This window comes from Ictalurus furcatus, chromosome 8 (genome assembly GCF_023375685.1).
Source record: "Ictalurus furcatus strain D&B chromosome 8, Billie_1.0, whole genome shotgun sequence".
Taxonomy (NCBI): Eukaryota; Metazoa; Chordata; class Actinopteri; order Siluriformes; family Ictaluridae; genus Ictalurus; species Ictalurus furcatus.
Genome location: NC_071262.1, coordinates 5,430,796 through 5,448,289, shown reverse-complemented (window position 1 = coordinate 5,448,289; position 17,494 = coordinate 5,430,796). Strand labels below are relative to the sequence as shown.

At 39.6% G+C, this 17,494-nt stretch overlaps 1 protein-coding gene across 3 annotated transcripts in view; it reads right to left on the bottom strand.

The window, feature by feature from the left end:
- diaph2 (diaphanous-related formin 2) overlaps positions 1 to 17,494 on the bottom strand; it is a 380,814-nt gene that overhangs the window by 62,755 nt on the left and 300,565 nt on the right. For all 3 annotated transcript variants that reach the window (XM_053630382.1, XM_053630381.1, XM_053630383.1), the window contains 2 exons: positions 16,286 to 16,451; positions 7,648 to 7,783 (listed from right to left, as the gene is read on the bottom strand). In XM_053630382.1, coding sequence (XP_053486357.1) covers positions 7,648 to 7,783; positions 16,286 to 16,451 — 302 coding nt within the window. The remainder of the gene's footprint in view (positions 1 to 7,647; positions 7,784 to 16,285; positions 16,452 to 17,494) is intronic.

Sequence of the window (17,494 nt, the reverse complement as noted above, 5' to 3'; positions counted from 1 at the left end):
GATTCATTTAATCAATGTGATGTCAAATCTTTGATTCCACTGAACATGTTAAATTTTGGCAATCATCTTGGTTGTATTTCTCACTGCTGTCAACTCTTTATGCATCTTTCCTGCTCACTATTCACAAAAGGATTTCTGATTTATGACTTTTAGCTTATAGTTGCTCAATTAGACTTTCTGTAAAAGAAAGTAGGTGAACTGGTCAGATCAAGGAATGCACAGGTCAGGACATGCTTGCCTTGCTTGACTTGGACTTGCCCAATTGTTAGGTCTTTAATGGCCCCAACTACTTCTCCAGCCAAAATAGGAACACTGCTGACAGAAGTCTCCTTTGTGTTTGTTAGACTAAACTTTTGTTGCGGTTCCATGGGTCATTTCTCTATTCTCTGCTGGTGTAATATGGCTGGCATGTCAGCTTCTGTTTAAAGTGTTTACATAGGTGGCCTTTGGTTTTGAATCTGAAGCAATGTCTATTTAACTTTAGGAACTTGATTCTTCTCATGAGTTTCAGAGATGATCTTCAGGCAGTTAATGAGAGCATGGTTGCCTTCACAGAAACTGCATAAGGGTGAATACATTAAGCGCTTTGTAATTGTTGTTTGGATGAGAATGCAACCAGGGTGTGAAATACGGGGGGTTTGGGGGGACTGACACCTCTAAATAAGGCTTGATGTTTCAAAATTCTTAGCAACATTTCCACCATTAAAGCTTTTATTACTTTAATTTTTCTACTACATACTCCTAGTTTGCCCTTCCAAGTTGCCATTTGTGTTTTTAATTTCAGTTACACTAAAAAAGGTCCAGAAAGGTCTGACATTTTTACTGTTTAGCATTATACCACGACAATCATGTTCACTTGTTTTAACATGCAGTGCTTTGCTCCGTTAATGTGTTTCATCAGTTAATGTTTTAAATTCCTTAGAGTCAGAGCAGGGTTGTCCGATGCACACTCCAGTGTAAAATACAATAATAATAATTCCTTGTACATTTAAATAGTGCTTTTTAAAGTTCCTTTACATCCTTGCTATGAGTTTGTGTGTGTGTGTGTGTGTGTGTGTGTGTGTGTGTGTGTGTGTGCGCGTGTGGTCAAAAAACTATATCATTCCTTTATTTAGCAGGACTCCGATTCCTTCAGGTAAAGGCTTCCAATTATCACAACCTTTGACCTAGTAGTGACAAACCAAAGGGGGAGCATCCTATCTGTAATATACACACACCATCCACTTTAATAGGAACACCTGTACACTGCACATTCATGCGATTATCTATACAGCCAATCTTGTGGCAGGAGCACAATGCAAATTATTCTGCAGATATAGATCTTCAGTTAATGATCAAACATCAGAATGAAGAAAAAAAAGTGTGATCTCTGTGATGTTAACCATGGCATGGTTGTTGGTGCCAGATGGACTGGTTTAAATATTTCAGAAACTTCTGATCATCTGGGATTTTCTCTCTCTCTCTCACACACACACACACACACACACACACACACACACACACACACACACACAGAGAGAGAGAGAGAGAGAGAGAGAGAGAGAGAGAGAGAGAGAGAGAGAGAGAGAGATCAGAGGAGAATGACCAGACTGGTCTGTGCTGACAGGAAGTCTATAGTGACTAAAATAAGCACTTGTTACATCTGTGGTGAGCAGAAAAGCATCTCAGAACACACATCAAACCTTGAGGTGGATGTACTACAATAGCAGAAGACCACATCATTTTACGCTCCTGTGAGCCAACAACAAGAATGTGAGGCTATCATAGGCATAGACTCACCCAAACTGGACAGTGCCAGGAAAAAGCCTTTGCAGGACTACAGTTTGCCAATGAGAATATAGGCAAAGACCAGGCCTTTTGGAATAATGTGGTCTGGACAGACAAATCAAAGATTGATTGTTTGGTCACAGTGACGGCAGACATGTTTGGCGCTGACCTAAGACAGCTTTTCAGGAGAAGCACCGTGGTGGGAATGTTATGGTTTGGGGTTGCTTTGCTGCCTCAGGGACTGGACAGTTTCCATTCATTGACTCAACTATGAATTCTGCATCATATCAAAGAGTGCTTGAAGATAATGTGATGCCATCTGTCCAAAAGTTGAAGTTGAACTGAAAGTGGACCTTTCAGCAGGATAAATGATCCTAAGCACACAAGAACATCCACCAAGGAAAGGCTCAAAAATAAGAAATGGAGGGTTATGGAATGGCCTAGTCAAGGGGGAAATATTAGCTTCTGAGGTTACTCTTACTCAAGTAAATAACATTATTACTTTTACTGCTACTTCAGTAATTATTTTTATAAGTAGCTTTACTTGTACTTGAGTAAAATTTTTGGATACTCTATCTTCTTCTTTTGGTAACCTAGTACTAATGTTGGGTAAGTTACTCAAAAAAAGTAATCCACTATAGATTACTAATTACTACTTTAAAATTGTAATTTGATTACATTACTAATTACTGCATGAAAAAGTTATCAGATTACTAATTACTTTACTTTCACGTTACTTTCATAACCAATCAAACCTACAAAAAATACACTACAAAGTGAAACTCAGTTGTTTCAGTAATTTTAGCGTGCATCAATGTATGACATGATCAAAAACAGTTGGATTTATCATAAAACTTGCCTCAGGTGTTGTCACTGTTTGTAGGACTACCAGACTGATAAAATATCAAACTTTTCAAACTAGGCTAGTTTGGTGTTGCTAGCCAAGGGGAGGCATAACTAAGCTAACATTGTATGGGTTTAGCTGCTACAGTGCCATGCAAAGTACATTATCTTTCCTTATGATCTGCTCATATCATGTTCACGTAAACTCATAGATATTTACACACCCTGTTTTCCTGTTTAGCATCAGAGGATGTCACTGTTTCAGTTTCAACCCACATACTGGTTTAAAAAAAAAAAAATTAAAAAAGAAAAAAAAACATATATCCATTTTTCCTCACACTGACTGTGAGCTAGCATTTGGCAGAATTGAGACCTGTCAGCCAATAAGATATGAGTGTTTCCACGTATTTTCCTGTAAACCCTGTCTACTTTTACTAACGTTCAGTTACGTGGTGACAAACCTGCAAGTGGAGAATTATTTGGGGCCAAAGAAAAATATCTTCGGGCAAAATGTGATTTCATTAAAAAATGCATTTTATTAATATTGTTTTCTTAACAATAAATTTGTAATCAAGTAAAGTAATTTTATTGATATCAGTAACTAATCAATTTACATATATTTAAAATGCTTTACATTACTGCGTTATCAGAAAAAGTAATTAGATTACAATAATGTGTTATAGTGTAACGCGTTATACTCTCTGCCTAGTACACACCGGAATGGGGTTAATTGCGTTTGACACAAAGTTCTATGCATATTTTGTCCACAGCAGGAATCAGGCCGTCCTCCTGGTTGTCAGCACAATAAGCTCTCAAGAATCGGCCCACATCTTGGTTTGCCCTCTTGAACTGACCGTTGGTTTGGGGGTATACCTAGACATGAGGCTGACACATACTTCAAACTTTTCCATAAAACTTCCCCATTCCAGAGATGTAAACTGGCTCCCCAGTCACTTACAATGTCTTAGGAATCCCATAATGTCTGAATACATGGGTGAAGATGAGTTCAGCAGTTTCAAAGGCTGAGGGGAGACTAGTGATGGGAATCAGGCAGAGGGGCTTAGAGAACTAGTTGATGACTGCCATAATGACAGTGTTACCTTTGAATCAAGGTAGGTCTATGATGAAGTCCATGACAATGTGAGACCATGATCAGTGTGGTATGGGTAGTGGAAAGAGTTTACCTGTAGTTGGGGCCATAGCTATCTTGGATTAAGCACACAGTACAGGAAGAGAAACTTTTATACAGTATATTGGAGAGCATGTGGGGCTACCAGTATTTTCCTTGAAGGATTAGATCTGTTTTCTGGGTGCCTGGGTGTCTGGTGGCAGGTGAGGTGTGTACCTGTACCCAGGTGATGAGTTTGCTCATCATATTTGCTGATGCTGAGGGGGTACATACTTTTTTCCTTGCTGTATATTCAAGGGTATTAAGACTGGGATATTCTCAATTTCTTGGTCTATCTTCCAGGTTAATGCTACAAAAAGTGGCAAGGTGTGCTCTTCAGTGTCCTCCTTGATAGGGGCTGGGTACAAGCATGGGAGGGAATTGGCTTTGGTGTTGTTAGACCATGGGTGTTAGGAAAGGGTGAACTCTTTGCAACCTTGAGAAGAACAAAGCCCATCTTGCCTGACGTGAGTTGAGTCTCTTGGCCATCGATGTATTCAAGGTTCTTATGGTTGGTCTAAATCACATATGGGTGTTGGGCCCCCTCCAGCCAGTGACACCACTCACTGAAGGCTAGCTTCACTGCAAGGAGTTCTCAGTTGCCTATGTAGTAGTTTCAAAATTCTCTGGATGGGGAGTAAATGAGAATATCGGCAATATATGGCATGACAAGTTTGCTGAGCATGTCCTGGAGGACATCATTAATGAGGTACTGGAACTATGCAGGAGCGTGAGATATCACATATGGCATGATGCCGTACTCAAACTGGCCCAGAGGTGGTGCTAAAGACTGTTTTCCACTCGTTGCACTCATGAATACAGAAAGGTTATTGGCACTGGTCAAGCTTGGTAAAAATTTTGCCTCTCTGAGTTGTTCCAGTGTTGTGGGGACAAAGACCAGAGTAGTACTTGATTCAACCTGTGATAATCAATAAATGCTCTGAGACCCCCTCCTTTCTTTTCCACAAAGAAGAAGTCTGCCAATGCAGGTGAGGATAGAGGGCACTGACTCAGGGCTTGGACATGCAAGGGATTGCAGAGTGGCTGGCTGGATTCGATCTCGAGATGAGAGCACTTTTGATGAAGTTGCCAGCCACTCTGGAGTCTGGAGATAAACCTTCTGAGTGTCCTATCTGCACTGGTATTGAAAAATTCTGATTAGTGATAATCTGAGGAGCACTTGCCATGTTGGAGTGTGAAGGCTGATCCACTCGCTCTGTGGTGTTCTGAGAGGACTTGGGCTTGGGATGGACTGGACATAGTACTACTTGATGTTGAGGGCTGCTGATGTATGTTTCTGATGCCTTTGGGACCAGCCTGCAGTAGCCCAGGTGAGTGCTTTATCAGTTAATAAATTGATGAACTGAGCAATATTGGTTTTCTGGACTGGAGAAATACAGGAAACATTGAAGCATGAAACCTTTACCTCAAGCGGAATCACCTGAATATTTATTGGGGCAATTGATGAGCAATAAGGCAGATTGAGAGGGTACTGCAGGTGATCATGGCAATCTGCTGATGTTGCTCACTGACAAGACAGTCTTGGGAAGCCAGAGCCTATTGCCACTCTTAGAACCTGCTGCCTCCATGTGTAGGTATTCTGTCAGGCGTTGGAGACGGTGACAGTTGCAGGTTAGTTATTTTTCCAAGGGCAAGCAAATCCAAAACAATAAGCAGAGTCTAGATCAATAAATATGCAGATGTCAGGCAATGTGCCATAAACAATGATACTCAGGCAAGAAATAAAGATATGAACCAGAAACCAGAAATGTAGTCATAACCATAAACACTGTAGCATAGAAGCAAAAGGCTTGGTCTCAACAGGTAAACGACACTGAGCATATACTTCATACTGAGTGGATGGTGTGAGAGTCTTTATATACTGTGTGGCTGTGATGAGGTGATTGTGTTCAGGTGTGTGTGATCAGTAAGCCGGTGAATGTAACAGTCTTTGTGGTTGTTGGGTGCTATAGTTCTCAGAGGCCATGTTTGTAGGCCAATCTGTGGTCTGGGAGTTGTATTTGGCAGCCATGTTTGTAGGCTGTTCTGTGCAACTTGATGTGGAAGGCAATGCCGTTTCTGGCATTGACATGACAAATTACATACATATCACATAAGGAGACGTTCACAAAATGTAGGTCCCTGACTATGTAATGACATTTTTAGAAAATATTTCAGCATAGTCATTTGTCCAGTTCCCTACTTCCACCCAAAACATCCTCTCATAACTGAAATGCATGAAGCTTTTATTAATTATGCATGCTTGGTAATCATTCACATTTACAGATCATTATTAATCAATTTACAAAATGACTTAAATCTCTCAAAAAGAGAAAAAAGCTGTGTGAAATATTAGATCCAATTACTAATTACTCATCTCCTCTTCCATGTAACTGGTCTATTCATATTTCTCTGGAAGCTTTATTAGGTACACTCTACTAATACTGGGTAGGACCCCCTTTGCTCTAAGGACAGACTTGATTCTTCATGCCATGGATTCTACAGCGTGTTGGAAACATTCATTTGAGATTCTGGTTCATGTTGACATGATTGTATCACATAATTTGCTGCAGATTTTTCCATGGATCTGTGGCTACAGTGGGTCCAGGCACACGAAAACTGGCCAGTTGAAGACCAGGCAATGTTTTTTCAATATTCAACTGTCCACTTTCAGTGAGCCTGTGCCCACTGGTTATGCCCACCAGAATTGTGAAGAGTGGTTATTTGAGTCACCATAGATTTCCTGTCAGCTCAAACATGTCTAGCCATTCTCCTCTGGCCGCTACACCAACAAGGTGTTTCTGCTGTGTTTCTCACTGCTATGATTTTTTTTGCCTTTGGACATTTATGTGTAAACTCTAGAAACTGTTGCATGTGGAAAAACACAGATCAGCCATTTCTGAAGTCAGTAAACCAGCCTGGCTGGCACCAACAACCATGCCACAGTCTAAGTCACTGGGACCACATTTTCCCCCATTTTGATGATTGTTGTGAACATTAACTGAATCTCTTGACCTATATCTGCATGATTTATGATTTTATTACACAGCGCACTACGAGGAGCAAGTGCGCGCTTCCGGGTTTGTCAGTGACACTGACTTTGTTTACTTTTGACACGTGTTTTGTTATGGTTTGTCCAGTCTCCACCCCTGAATTGTCATTGGTTGTTTCCCGTATGTGTCATCATTAGTCTTGGCTGTTTTGTGTTTCACCCCTGATTATGTTTAGTATTTAAACCCCTCGTGTATCTATGTACGGGGTGAAGTATTGAGTGTATTCACCGTGCCAAGCCTTTGTTCATCGCGTTCCGTTTTATGGTTTTGATCTCACATCTAGTTTCTCATTTTGTGTTTTGCCTTACTTAGGTTATGTCCGTTTGCCAATCGCCTGACCGTTTGCCTGTTTTGGACCACGCTTTTGATTCACGACTTGGATTTGCCTGCCTGCCTCTCTTTAATAAAGCTCTTATCTGCATTTGCATCTGCCCTAAGCCTCTATTACATGACAGCAGGGGTACAGGTTTTTATTAAAGTGGCCTGTTAGTGTATATACAGTATGTGAGTGACCTCATTTAAGAAATTAACAAACAGATGCATGTGGTGTAAAGTACTGTGGTATTACCAGTGAGTTTGCTGTCTTCAGGGCACTCAATCATTATTAGTAACTTTATTTATGCATCTGTCTCTGACACAGCTGTCTTACTGTGATGACTCATACATTTGTCGGTGTACTTAGTGTTTGTAAGTAGGGAGAAATTGTGTGTGATTTTTCACAGCTGTAGTGTAGACCTGTGCACCCTACGGTGCACAGCATTGTGTTAAATAATATTTGAGGCTGCAGCCAGCTCCAGGTGTGCACAAGCACTGTACCTTTGTTCATGTCAATCAGTTGCTTTTTCTTCTGCTGCCGTTCCTGCTTTTCCCGCTCAGCTTTCTCCTTCGCTAGCTTGGCTCGCTTGATCTTCTCCTCCATCTCCCTCTTCTTGTGGTTCTCCTTCACAGCCTCCTGGAGAGGGGGAGAAAGGAAGTGAGACTGAGACTTTGCAGGAGAAAAAAAATCAAGGAAGAAAGAGATGTGCTGTTGTTCCGATGAATCCCAGCACAATATGTGCCCACTGCTCACAGTGCAAAACTGCAGGATGTCTCTCCTTCTGCAGCAAAAGAATAACAAATTCTCCACATATCAATGATTGATTGTCAGCAGAAATACACTGTAGTGAACACACAATGGCAATACAATTGCAGCATGCTGCCATATATAGTTTATTATAGTATATGCACTGAGAAATCGTTGAGCTGACACACCATTGTACACTGCTGACAGAGAGACAGACATCAGACACTGTTGATGGTGACAGAGATAAACATCAAAGAGGGAAAGAAAACAGAAAGACCATGTCATTTCTACATTGTATTCTTATTTAGCTACAGATTTATGGCTGAATTGTAGAAGATCCAGATCAAGAGAGTATAAGACCCACATTGGGTGTAAGTAAACTTTAACAAAAAAAATTCATTAGGACAGCAAGATATCTGACTCTCTCCCTCTACTACCTTAAATGTCATGGAGGTTCCAGACTAGATGAGGAAGAATAAAGGGAAAGACAGGGGAATTAAAGAGAGAGAAGGAGCCATGGCCCTGTAACGTGTAATGGCTTTAGCAGACTCATAAAGGCATGCACTCCGGGCACACACCAATAACATGAGCACTTTAAAGGGCACTTTATGTATAGTCCTCACCAAAACTATAGTGGACTGATGACATTTGGGTTTGAGATCAAAAGATTAATATAAGAATGAGAATGAATATATTTTTTTTATTTCCTGGTATTTATATGTAGATGTGTTAAATAACATAGAACCCCTTGTATCAGACCACCCAACTTTTAGGTGAGCAGAAGTATATGAACAGATAAGTCTTGAAATTAAAGTAAATAACACTTAATATTTGATTGCATATCCCTGGCTTGCAATAACTGAATAAAGCCTGTGACTCACTGGCATCACCAAATTGTTGGTTTCTTCTTCTGTGATGCTTTTCCAGACTATTACCTCAGCCTCTTTCGCTCTCGCCTGGTTTCCCACTGAAGCTAAGTAGGGTTGAGCCTGGCCAGGAGCTGTATGGGAGACCTCCTGGGGAAAACTAAGGTCGCTGCTGAAAGTGGTATTACGGAGGCCAGCAGGGGGTGTTCACCATGCTCCTCTCCTCTCCACCAATAGCTGGTGTGTGGTGGGCGTTCTGGTTCACTATGGATGCTACACACTGGTGGTGGTTGAAGAGATTTTGCCCCATACAATGTAAAGCACTTTGAGTGCCTAGAAAAGTGCTATATAAACCTAAGGATTTAAAAAAAAAAAAAAAAAAAAAAAAAAATGGAATTCAATGCATTTCTCTGTAAATTGGCAGACAAAATGTTCCTGTAAACTTCTGAATTCATTCTACTGCTACCATCATGAGTCAACAATAAAGATTAGTGAGCCTGTTCCAGAAGCAGCCATGCAAGCCCAGGCTATGACGTTACATCCACCATGTTTCACAGATGAGCTTGTATGTTTTGGATCATGAGCAGATCCTTTCTTTCTCCACACATTGGCCTTAATCTTGTTTCCAGAACTTTTGTGGCTCATCTCTGTATTTCTTTGCGAATTCCAATCTGGCTTTCCAATGCGTTCTGATGATGAGTGCTTGGCATCTTGTGATAGGCCTCCATATTTCTGCTCTATTAAGTCTTCTTTGTACAGTGGATTGTGATACCTTCATCCCTGCCCTGTGGAGGTTGTTGGTGATCTCACTGACTGTTGTTTCTGTCATCAGCTGTTGTTGTTTTCCTTGGCCGACCTATTCGGTGTCTGTTGCTCAGTACGACAGTGGTTTCATTCTTTTTCAGGACATTCCTAATTGTATTGGCTATACCCAGTGTTTGTGCAATGCTTCTGATTTATTTTCCCTTTTCTGAGATTCAAAATGGCTTGCTTTTCTCCCATAGACAGCTCTCTGATCTTCATGTTGGCTCATCCTTTTTAACAACAAATGCTGGCTTCACATGAGAAACTGAAGGCTAAAACCAAGAGTAGGTGTTCAGAGCTATCAGACCAATCAATCTAAGAGGACACACCTGGGTAACAAGAAACACGTGTCAGTCACATGTTCCAATATTTTTGTTTGCCTTCAAATTGGGTGGTCTGATAAAAAATGTGCTATGTTCTATGTCATTTAACACATCTACATATAAATACCAGGAAATAAATGCTGGAATCTGAAACTCTCTTCTAATATTTATCTTTAGATTTCAAAACCAAATGTCTTGAGTCTACAGCAAAAACAAAGCAATTGGCCTTGCAGTTCCAATAGTTTAGGAGGGAACCGTAAGTGTGCAACATCATGCTTTGATATAATGAATGTGGATAGTGGTACTGTCATCCCCTATGGTTTTTGGAGCACATGATATACTCAGTGCTGATACACAATAAGTGAGAGTGTTGCAAGAGTACAAGTGCAAGAAAACATGGATTGCTATAGCAGTCAATAGTGGAGCTTTCTGAAAGGTCAAGAACAATGGTACACTCATGATTCATGTGTCCTTGATTTAGAGAAGGGGTAGAGATATACAATAAACAAAGAGTTAATACATATAGACTATAATATAGTTGCCTTAGCATGTATATGACTGTTGAGCAATGATCAATACCTGTAAATCCATGCATTCAGTAATATCTTTATTTGCACATTTTGCTTATTCATAGCTACAAAAGAATTCCTCTGAAAAGAGATGATCAGAATAAATAAACAAACAACATTTTTAATCATATTTGATGGCAAACATGATTACACATCATAATTATCTCACCTTACCAAACATGGGGGAAGAAAAAAATGTAAATTAAAACAAAGATTATTTCTCTGATTTGTATCCTCGATACACTTTCAAAGCCTTTCAACATCAGCCAAGAACCACACAAGAACCATAATATTATTAGCACAGCTACCACCTCCTTCAACACCCAAACTAATCCTAACAAACATAATTCCTACAAAAGTTTAAAAAATAAAACAAACAAACACACAGTGCATAGTGGTGCAGCAGGTCGCATGGTGGCCTCACAGCTCCAGGGTCCTTGGTTCGAGCCTGAGCTTGGATCACTGTCTGTGTGGTGTTTCATATGTTCTCCCCATCTTTGCATGGGTTTCGTCTGGGTTCTCCAAATATTCCCACCATCCAAAACATGCAGGTAGGTGATTTGGCTATGGTAAATTGCCCATAGGTGTGAAATAGTGTGTGAATTAGGATTGTGCAACATTGATTTTTCCCTACTTGCAATTTTCCACTTTAAAATATAATGGGAAATGATTTAACTATCCAGAAATTACCATTTCCCCATTTCAGGTTTAAGGAGAGTATTGGATGGAGTAATAATATTACCTGCTGTGCAGTCAGGAAAACTCAGCTGGATGATGGATTTTTAACTGATTCTACAGTAATGCACAGTAAACAGTTTTAAGAAAAACATAACATTTTGATATAATCTTTTTAGAAATATGTAGATTGTCTAATGTCCACATTTTTCACTGAGCAGGAGTGCATGGGAGCATATTTAATCATGTTCTAATTATCATCGCCATTAACATTATTTGTAAAGTTTGACCCTCAAGTAAAACTTACACTGATTTTATCTCACATTAATGAACTCAACATATTCTCTCCCTCCCAAGCTATGGTCCTGTCCAAGGCCGACGAGGCGGCCTCCCAAGCCATGGTCCTGTCCGAGGCCAACGAGGCGGCCTCCCAAGCTATGGTCCTGTCCGAGGCCGACGAGGCGGTCTCCCAAGCCTTGGTCCTGTCCGAGGCCGATGAGGCGGTCTCCCAAGCCATGGTCCTGCTAGAGGACTACGAGGTGACCTCCTATGCCCAGTTCTAGTCTGAGGTTGAAAAGACAGCTTCCCAAACCCTGTTCCTGTCTGAGGTCGACATCACGACCAACAACATTATGCTTGAACCTGAATCTGATGACATGGCCAACCAAGTTCTGCTCATGCCTGAGTCTGCTGACACAGTCAACCAAGTTCTGCCATCCTGTTCCACTGAGGATGTCGCTCTGCCTTCCTGTACCACCGAATCTGATGATCCAGCTTCCCATGCCTGGGTACTGCCCAGGCCCGCCAGGGAGGGAGTGTTTTTGTGGCACTCCAGGAGTAGCACCCCTGGGGGGTTCTGTAATGTCACCGCAAACCAGTAACTCCATTTCTCAGAATGCACCACGAACTACAAACAAGGCCGACAACTACAACTTCCAATGGAACACACAGGGCACCTTCTCCTAAGGACTAATCACATACACACCTGTTCTCTATCACACCACACTACTTAAGAGACTCTCACACACGCAGCCATTGCAAAGTATTACGCTCATTTAATTTGTCTCTGTCGTTTACCAAGCCTTTACCTCGTGTTGTTGCGCTGATTTTTTCATTTTGTTATTCCCTCGACTTTGACTCTCTGCCTTGCCTAGTTTGGATTGTTTGCATGATTGACCCTTGTCTGTCTATGATTACTGATTTCGGCCTAACCCTGTGGATTTGTCTTCTCATTAAACTGCCCTACCTGCACTTGCTTCTGTCTCAGCCTCCATTATGTAACAACTATATCCTCTCTCAAAGTTAAGCTAATTTTAAACCTATTATACTTCTGTAAGTAGAAGTGACTACTGATCACTTTGTTAAAGCGGCATAGTTTGTCAACTAGCCAATTAATCTGTTCATCCATGCAGCCCCTAATATAAAATATCCTATATATTATTTAAAGGAAGTATGTACAACTTTGCTATGTGGTGCTACTGCCAGGCAATAAAATGGTGAGAACATAGTTACCTGCAAAAATATATAGGTAAACTATAATTTGTCTGCATGTTCGATAGTGAGTCTCAATATTTTAGCATCAATTTCAAATAACAAAAATATTATAATAATTTAAGATTAGCAAGCTGTGTATTGTAACAAATTTTGTTTTTGCTCTTTTCTACTGTAAGTCTGCAATAGAAATAAACTCAGCAAAAAAAAAAGAAACATCCATTTTTTCAGGAGACTGGATTTTAAAGATAAATATGCTTTACAGATCTTTATTGGAAATGGTTTAAACAGTGTTTTTCATGTTTGTTCAATGAACCATAAACAATTACTGCACATGCACTTGTAGAACAGTCCTTAAGACACTAACAGTTTACAGGTGGTAGACAATTAACGTCACAGTTACAATAACGTAGGACACTAAAGAGACCTTTCTACTAACTATAAAAACCACCAGAAGAAAGATGCCTAGGGTGCCTGCTCACCTGCGTGAACATGCCATAGGTCTTCTGCCAGGAAGCATGAAGACTGCAGATGTAGCCAGAGCAATGAACTGGATGTCCGTAATGTAAGATGCCTAAGACAGTGCTACAGGGAGACAGGAAGGACAGCTGATTGTCCTTGCAATGGCAAACCACATGTAACCATGTGTCCCCAGAGGTGATCGAGAACTTGCAAACTGCCTTGGTGGAAGAGTGGGGTGACATCTCACAGGAAGAACTGACAAATCTGGTGCAATTCATGAAGATGAGATGCACTGTAGTACTTAAAGTAGCTGGTGGCCATACCAGATACTGACTGTTACTTTTGATATTGTACCACCCCCCCCCCCCCCCTCCTTTGTTCAGGGACTCATTATTCCAATCCTGTTCATCACATGTCTGTGAAACTTGTTCAGTTGTTGAACCTTCTTCATATGGTAATACAAATATTTACACGTCAAGAGATTTGTTGGAAATAAAAACAGTTGAGGACTTTTCTCTTTTTTTGTTGAGTTTACATTTGTAAGCCACCGAGAATTTTGTCTTTTTTTTGTTTGTTAGTTTTTTTGCCTGACTCACTTTGCAATAATTTCATGCAGGGCTTCCCACTGCAGTGCTGTGAATGCTGTTGAGTGGCTTTTCAGTCCATTTGTTTTGTTCTCTGGTACCAAACAGAATTACAGAACTGGCTGCATGGTCTGTACCCAGTGCTGTACTATCCTTCTTCTCTTGGATATTTATCTAAAAAATTGATGAATACTGCAACTGGGTGCCTACACATATCACTTTTACTCTCTTATAATCTTTTTAGTTTGTCATCATTTATTTCAAATAGCTAAAGTTGTTTTTATTTATACATATTTTTGATAGCATAGCACTAATACCCTAAAATGATAGTTATATAATTAATAAGAATGGTACCTAAAATGCAAGTAAGCATACACATCAGAGACATTCACATATGGACAGTCCACCCAATATATATCGCATGTGTCTTCCCTCTGCACTATTGGTGTGGCAGTTTGTTTAAGTTTTATAAAGAAAATTAAATGTACAACATTGTCTATGAAACAAGAAAGATGGGAACCAGCTATATTTACACCACTTACAATATTACAAGACCATGGAACAGTAAATGAACCACACCCTTAACCTCTCTGTGCCTTTAATGGACTAATCAGTGGTACACTCAACTAAGAAGAGTATGTTGTTTTATAACCCATCTGTGGCTCTTTGATAAGTCATTAATATAGTAATGTTCATTCTTAGCCTCTAGTGAGGATTACATAATGGAGCAGAATTCTCTCACCTACAACCTGTTTTAGCACTTCAAATATGTCAGCAAATATAAAGGATAATCTGATGGGATATTATACTTTATTTTATGACTACTGTGTATGTGTGTGTGTGTGTGTGTGTGTGTGCACTCGTTTTGTGTCAACTGGAAGGCTAGATATGTTGAATGACTGGATGGATGGAAAAATGATTGAGGGAATGTCTTGTCAGGTGTTGCTAGACTGATCAGAAATCTGAGATATCAGACAAATTTTAGTCAGAGAGATCTTGGATTTGGCCCATTTTATATACCTTCGCAAGGCAGAAAACTTAAATATAAAAAAAAATTATTTAAAAATTTAAGGCTATTGCATGTAAAGATGTTGTTTGGAGTAATGCTTACTGGAAATAAACAATGCATAAGGAAAAATACTGTTTGATTCCAAATGATACAAATTACCTTGTATTTTTACCTCTCATACTGCTGCATTAATCTGTACCTTCATGATAAATATAATGCATATACAGTGCCTTCCACTAATATTGGCACCCTTGGTAAATATGAGCAAAGGCGGCTGTGAAAAATTGTCTTTATTGTTTAACCTTTTGAGCTTTTGTTAAAGAAATTCATAAAAATACTCTCATGGATATCAAACATTGTAAACACAACACAGGCATATAAAAATATCATTGTTAAATATGTGTGCAACAATTATTGGCACCCAATGAATTCATATGAGAATATAAGTATATTCCCATTGATACTTTACATTTTTTTAGTACACGTGGGTGACTAAGAACAGGAAATCATTCAACCATGATTTCCTGTTTCTCAAGGGTATAAATATGAGGTAAAATATGAGGTAACACAAAGGCCAAATTCCCTGTCATTCATAACAATGGGTAAGACTATAGCTGTGATGTGCAAAAGGTTGTTGAGCCTCACAAAATGGGAAGTGGCTATAAAAGAAAATAGGAGAAACATTGAATATGATCATTTCCACTATCAGGGAAATAATTAAGAAGTTGCAGTCAACTGGAAATGTTATGAATCAACCTGGAATTGGATGTATGTCTATGTTGTCTCAACGCATTGTGAAGAGATATTAAATGAAAACCTGACTGCCTCTGCCAGAAAGCTAAAATGGGCCGTGGTTGGATGTTACAGCAGGACAATGATCCAAAACATACATCGAAATCAACACAAAAATGGTTTACTGACCACAAAATCAAGGCCCTGTCATAACCATCCCAGTCCCCTGACTTGAAACCCATAGAAAACCTGTGGGGTGAACTGAAGAGGAGAGTCCACCAGTGTTTGAAGGATATGGAGAGATTCTGTATAGAAGAATGGTCTCAGATCCCTTGCCATGTATTCTGCAATCTCATAAGGCATTATAGGAGAAGACTCAGAACTGTTATCTTGGCAAAGGGAGGTGGCACAAAGTATTGATTAAAAGGGTGAGAATAAATGTTGCACACCTATATTTAACAAAGATAAACCTGTTTTTTTTTGCAATTGCTTGTTATCCATGAGAACAGAGTATGTTTGTGATTTTTTTAACAAAAGATCAAAAGGTTAAACAATAAAGACAATTTTCACAGCCTTCTTTGCTCATATTTACCAAGGGTGCCAATATTAGTGGAGGGAACTGTATGAGAGCATCATGTTTGTACCTGCTCTTTAAGATTGAAACAAGAGAGAGAGAGAGAGAGAGAGAGAGAGAGAGAGAGCAAGAGAGAGCAAGAGAGAGAGAGAGAGAGAGAGAGAGAGAGAGCAAGAGAGAGCAAGAGAGAGAGAGAGAGAGAGAGAGAGAGAGAGAGAGAGAGGGGAAAGAAACAGAAGTTGGGAGAGCAATAAAAAAACCTAATTTAACCTTCAAGAAGTACATAATTAAAAAGAACTCACCATGAAGTGGGTGCAGAAGTTAGCCAGGTCCCCAAAAAAGTCCTCAATGCTAATGGAGTGTGGGTCAAAGGCAAAGTAGCTTCCCAGGGTCTCATAGAGCTTCTGCATGTTCCTGTGCATGGTGGAGAGCTTTTCGTACTGCTCTCGTGAATGTTTGGAGAAACCGTAAGGAAAAATCAGTTAATGAAAAATAAAGAGCAACAGGAGCCATAGAACAAGGATAACTCAGAGGTTACACAGATGGGAGACTAATGGTATATGCACATCAGAAAAAATATAGCAATGCTTCAGATTCCTTTCATGATCCTACAGAGAGCTTGTTTTAGAAAACAAAAACATTCGGAGCTTCTCATATGCAAGGAATCAAAACAAAGAAATACAGCACCCTCAAGATCTTTGGCTCTTGTGGAAGTCAGTGGCATAGTGCACTAATAGTTTCTCATACACTCAAACACAGATAGATTAAGTATTCATTTGGGTTGTTTTTTTTTTTGTGCACATCTTCATGGCCTGTAATTTAACTGAGCATATGAAGGCAAGTTCTTCAGTGAATGAAGGTCCTGTCAAAGATATGTTAGTGTACTATTCACTGGCTACACATGGCTTAGTATCTTCATCCTAATATGTGCACAAACAAAACCGAACTCTCAAGAAACATGTACCCAGCTGCTAAACAGAACTACTACAAAGAGAAAAAACTAAATACTGTGCATAGATTTTCTGTGCATAAAAAAGCATAAAATTCATAAGTGTGTGATAAAGATGCACCATAAAGATTACACAGGGAAATTTATGCACACAGAAAATGTCCAAGCTGGGATTGGACTTTTCAACAGCAAAAAGACCACCATGTTTAAATATATGCAGTTGCCTTTAATTCCAAAAAAAAAATAATAGAGGATAGAAAATGCAGACTGAAGAAGGAAACAGCCCTTATTTCTATGGTGTCAAATGCAATATGATGTAACATAAGAGCAAGAGAGAATTTAAAATGAAAAATAAAAAAACTAAGACAATGACAAATATGTGAGAATTGGCAAGTATTGTATAGCATGGAAGCCGTGGATAGGGGTCTAATTGGAGTCAACGTATTGCTTCAGGAGTAGTCCTAGTTGTAATCATCACATTAATCACTTTAAATTTGGTTTATATTTAACAATATGGCTTCTCTCTTCAGTATTCGGATTAAAATATTAGCACTGGATACAG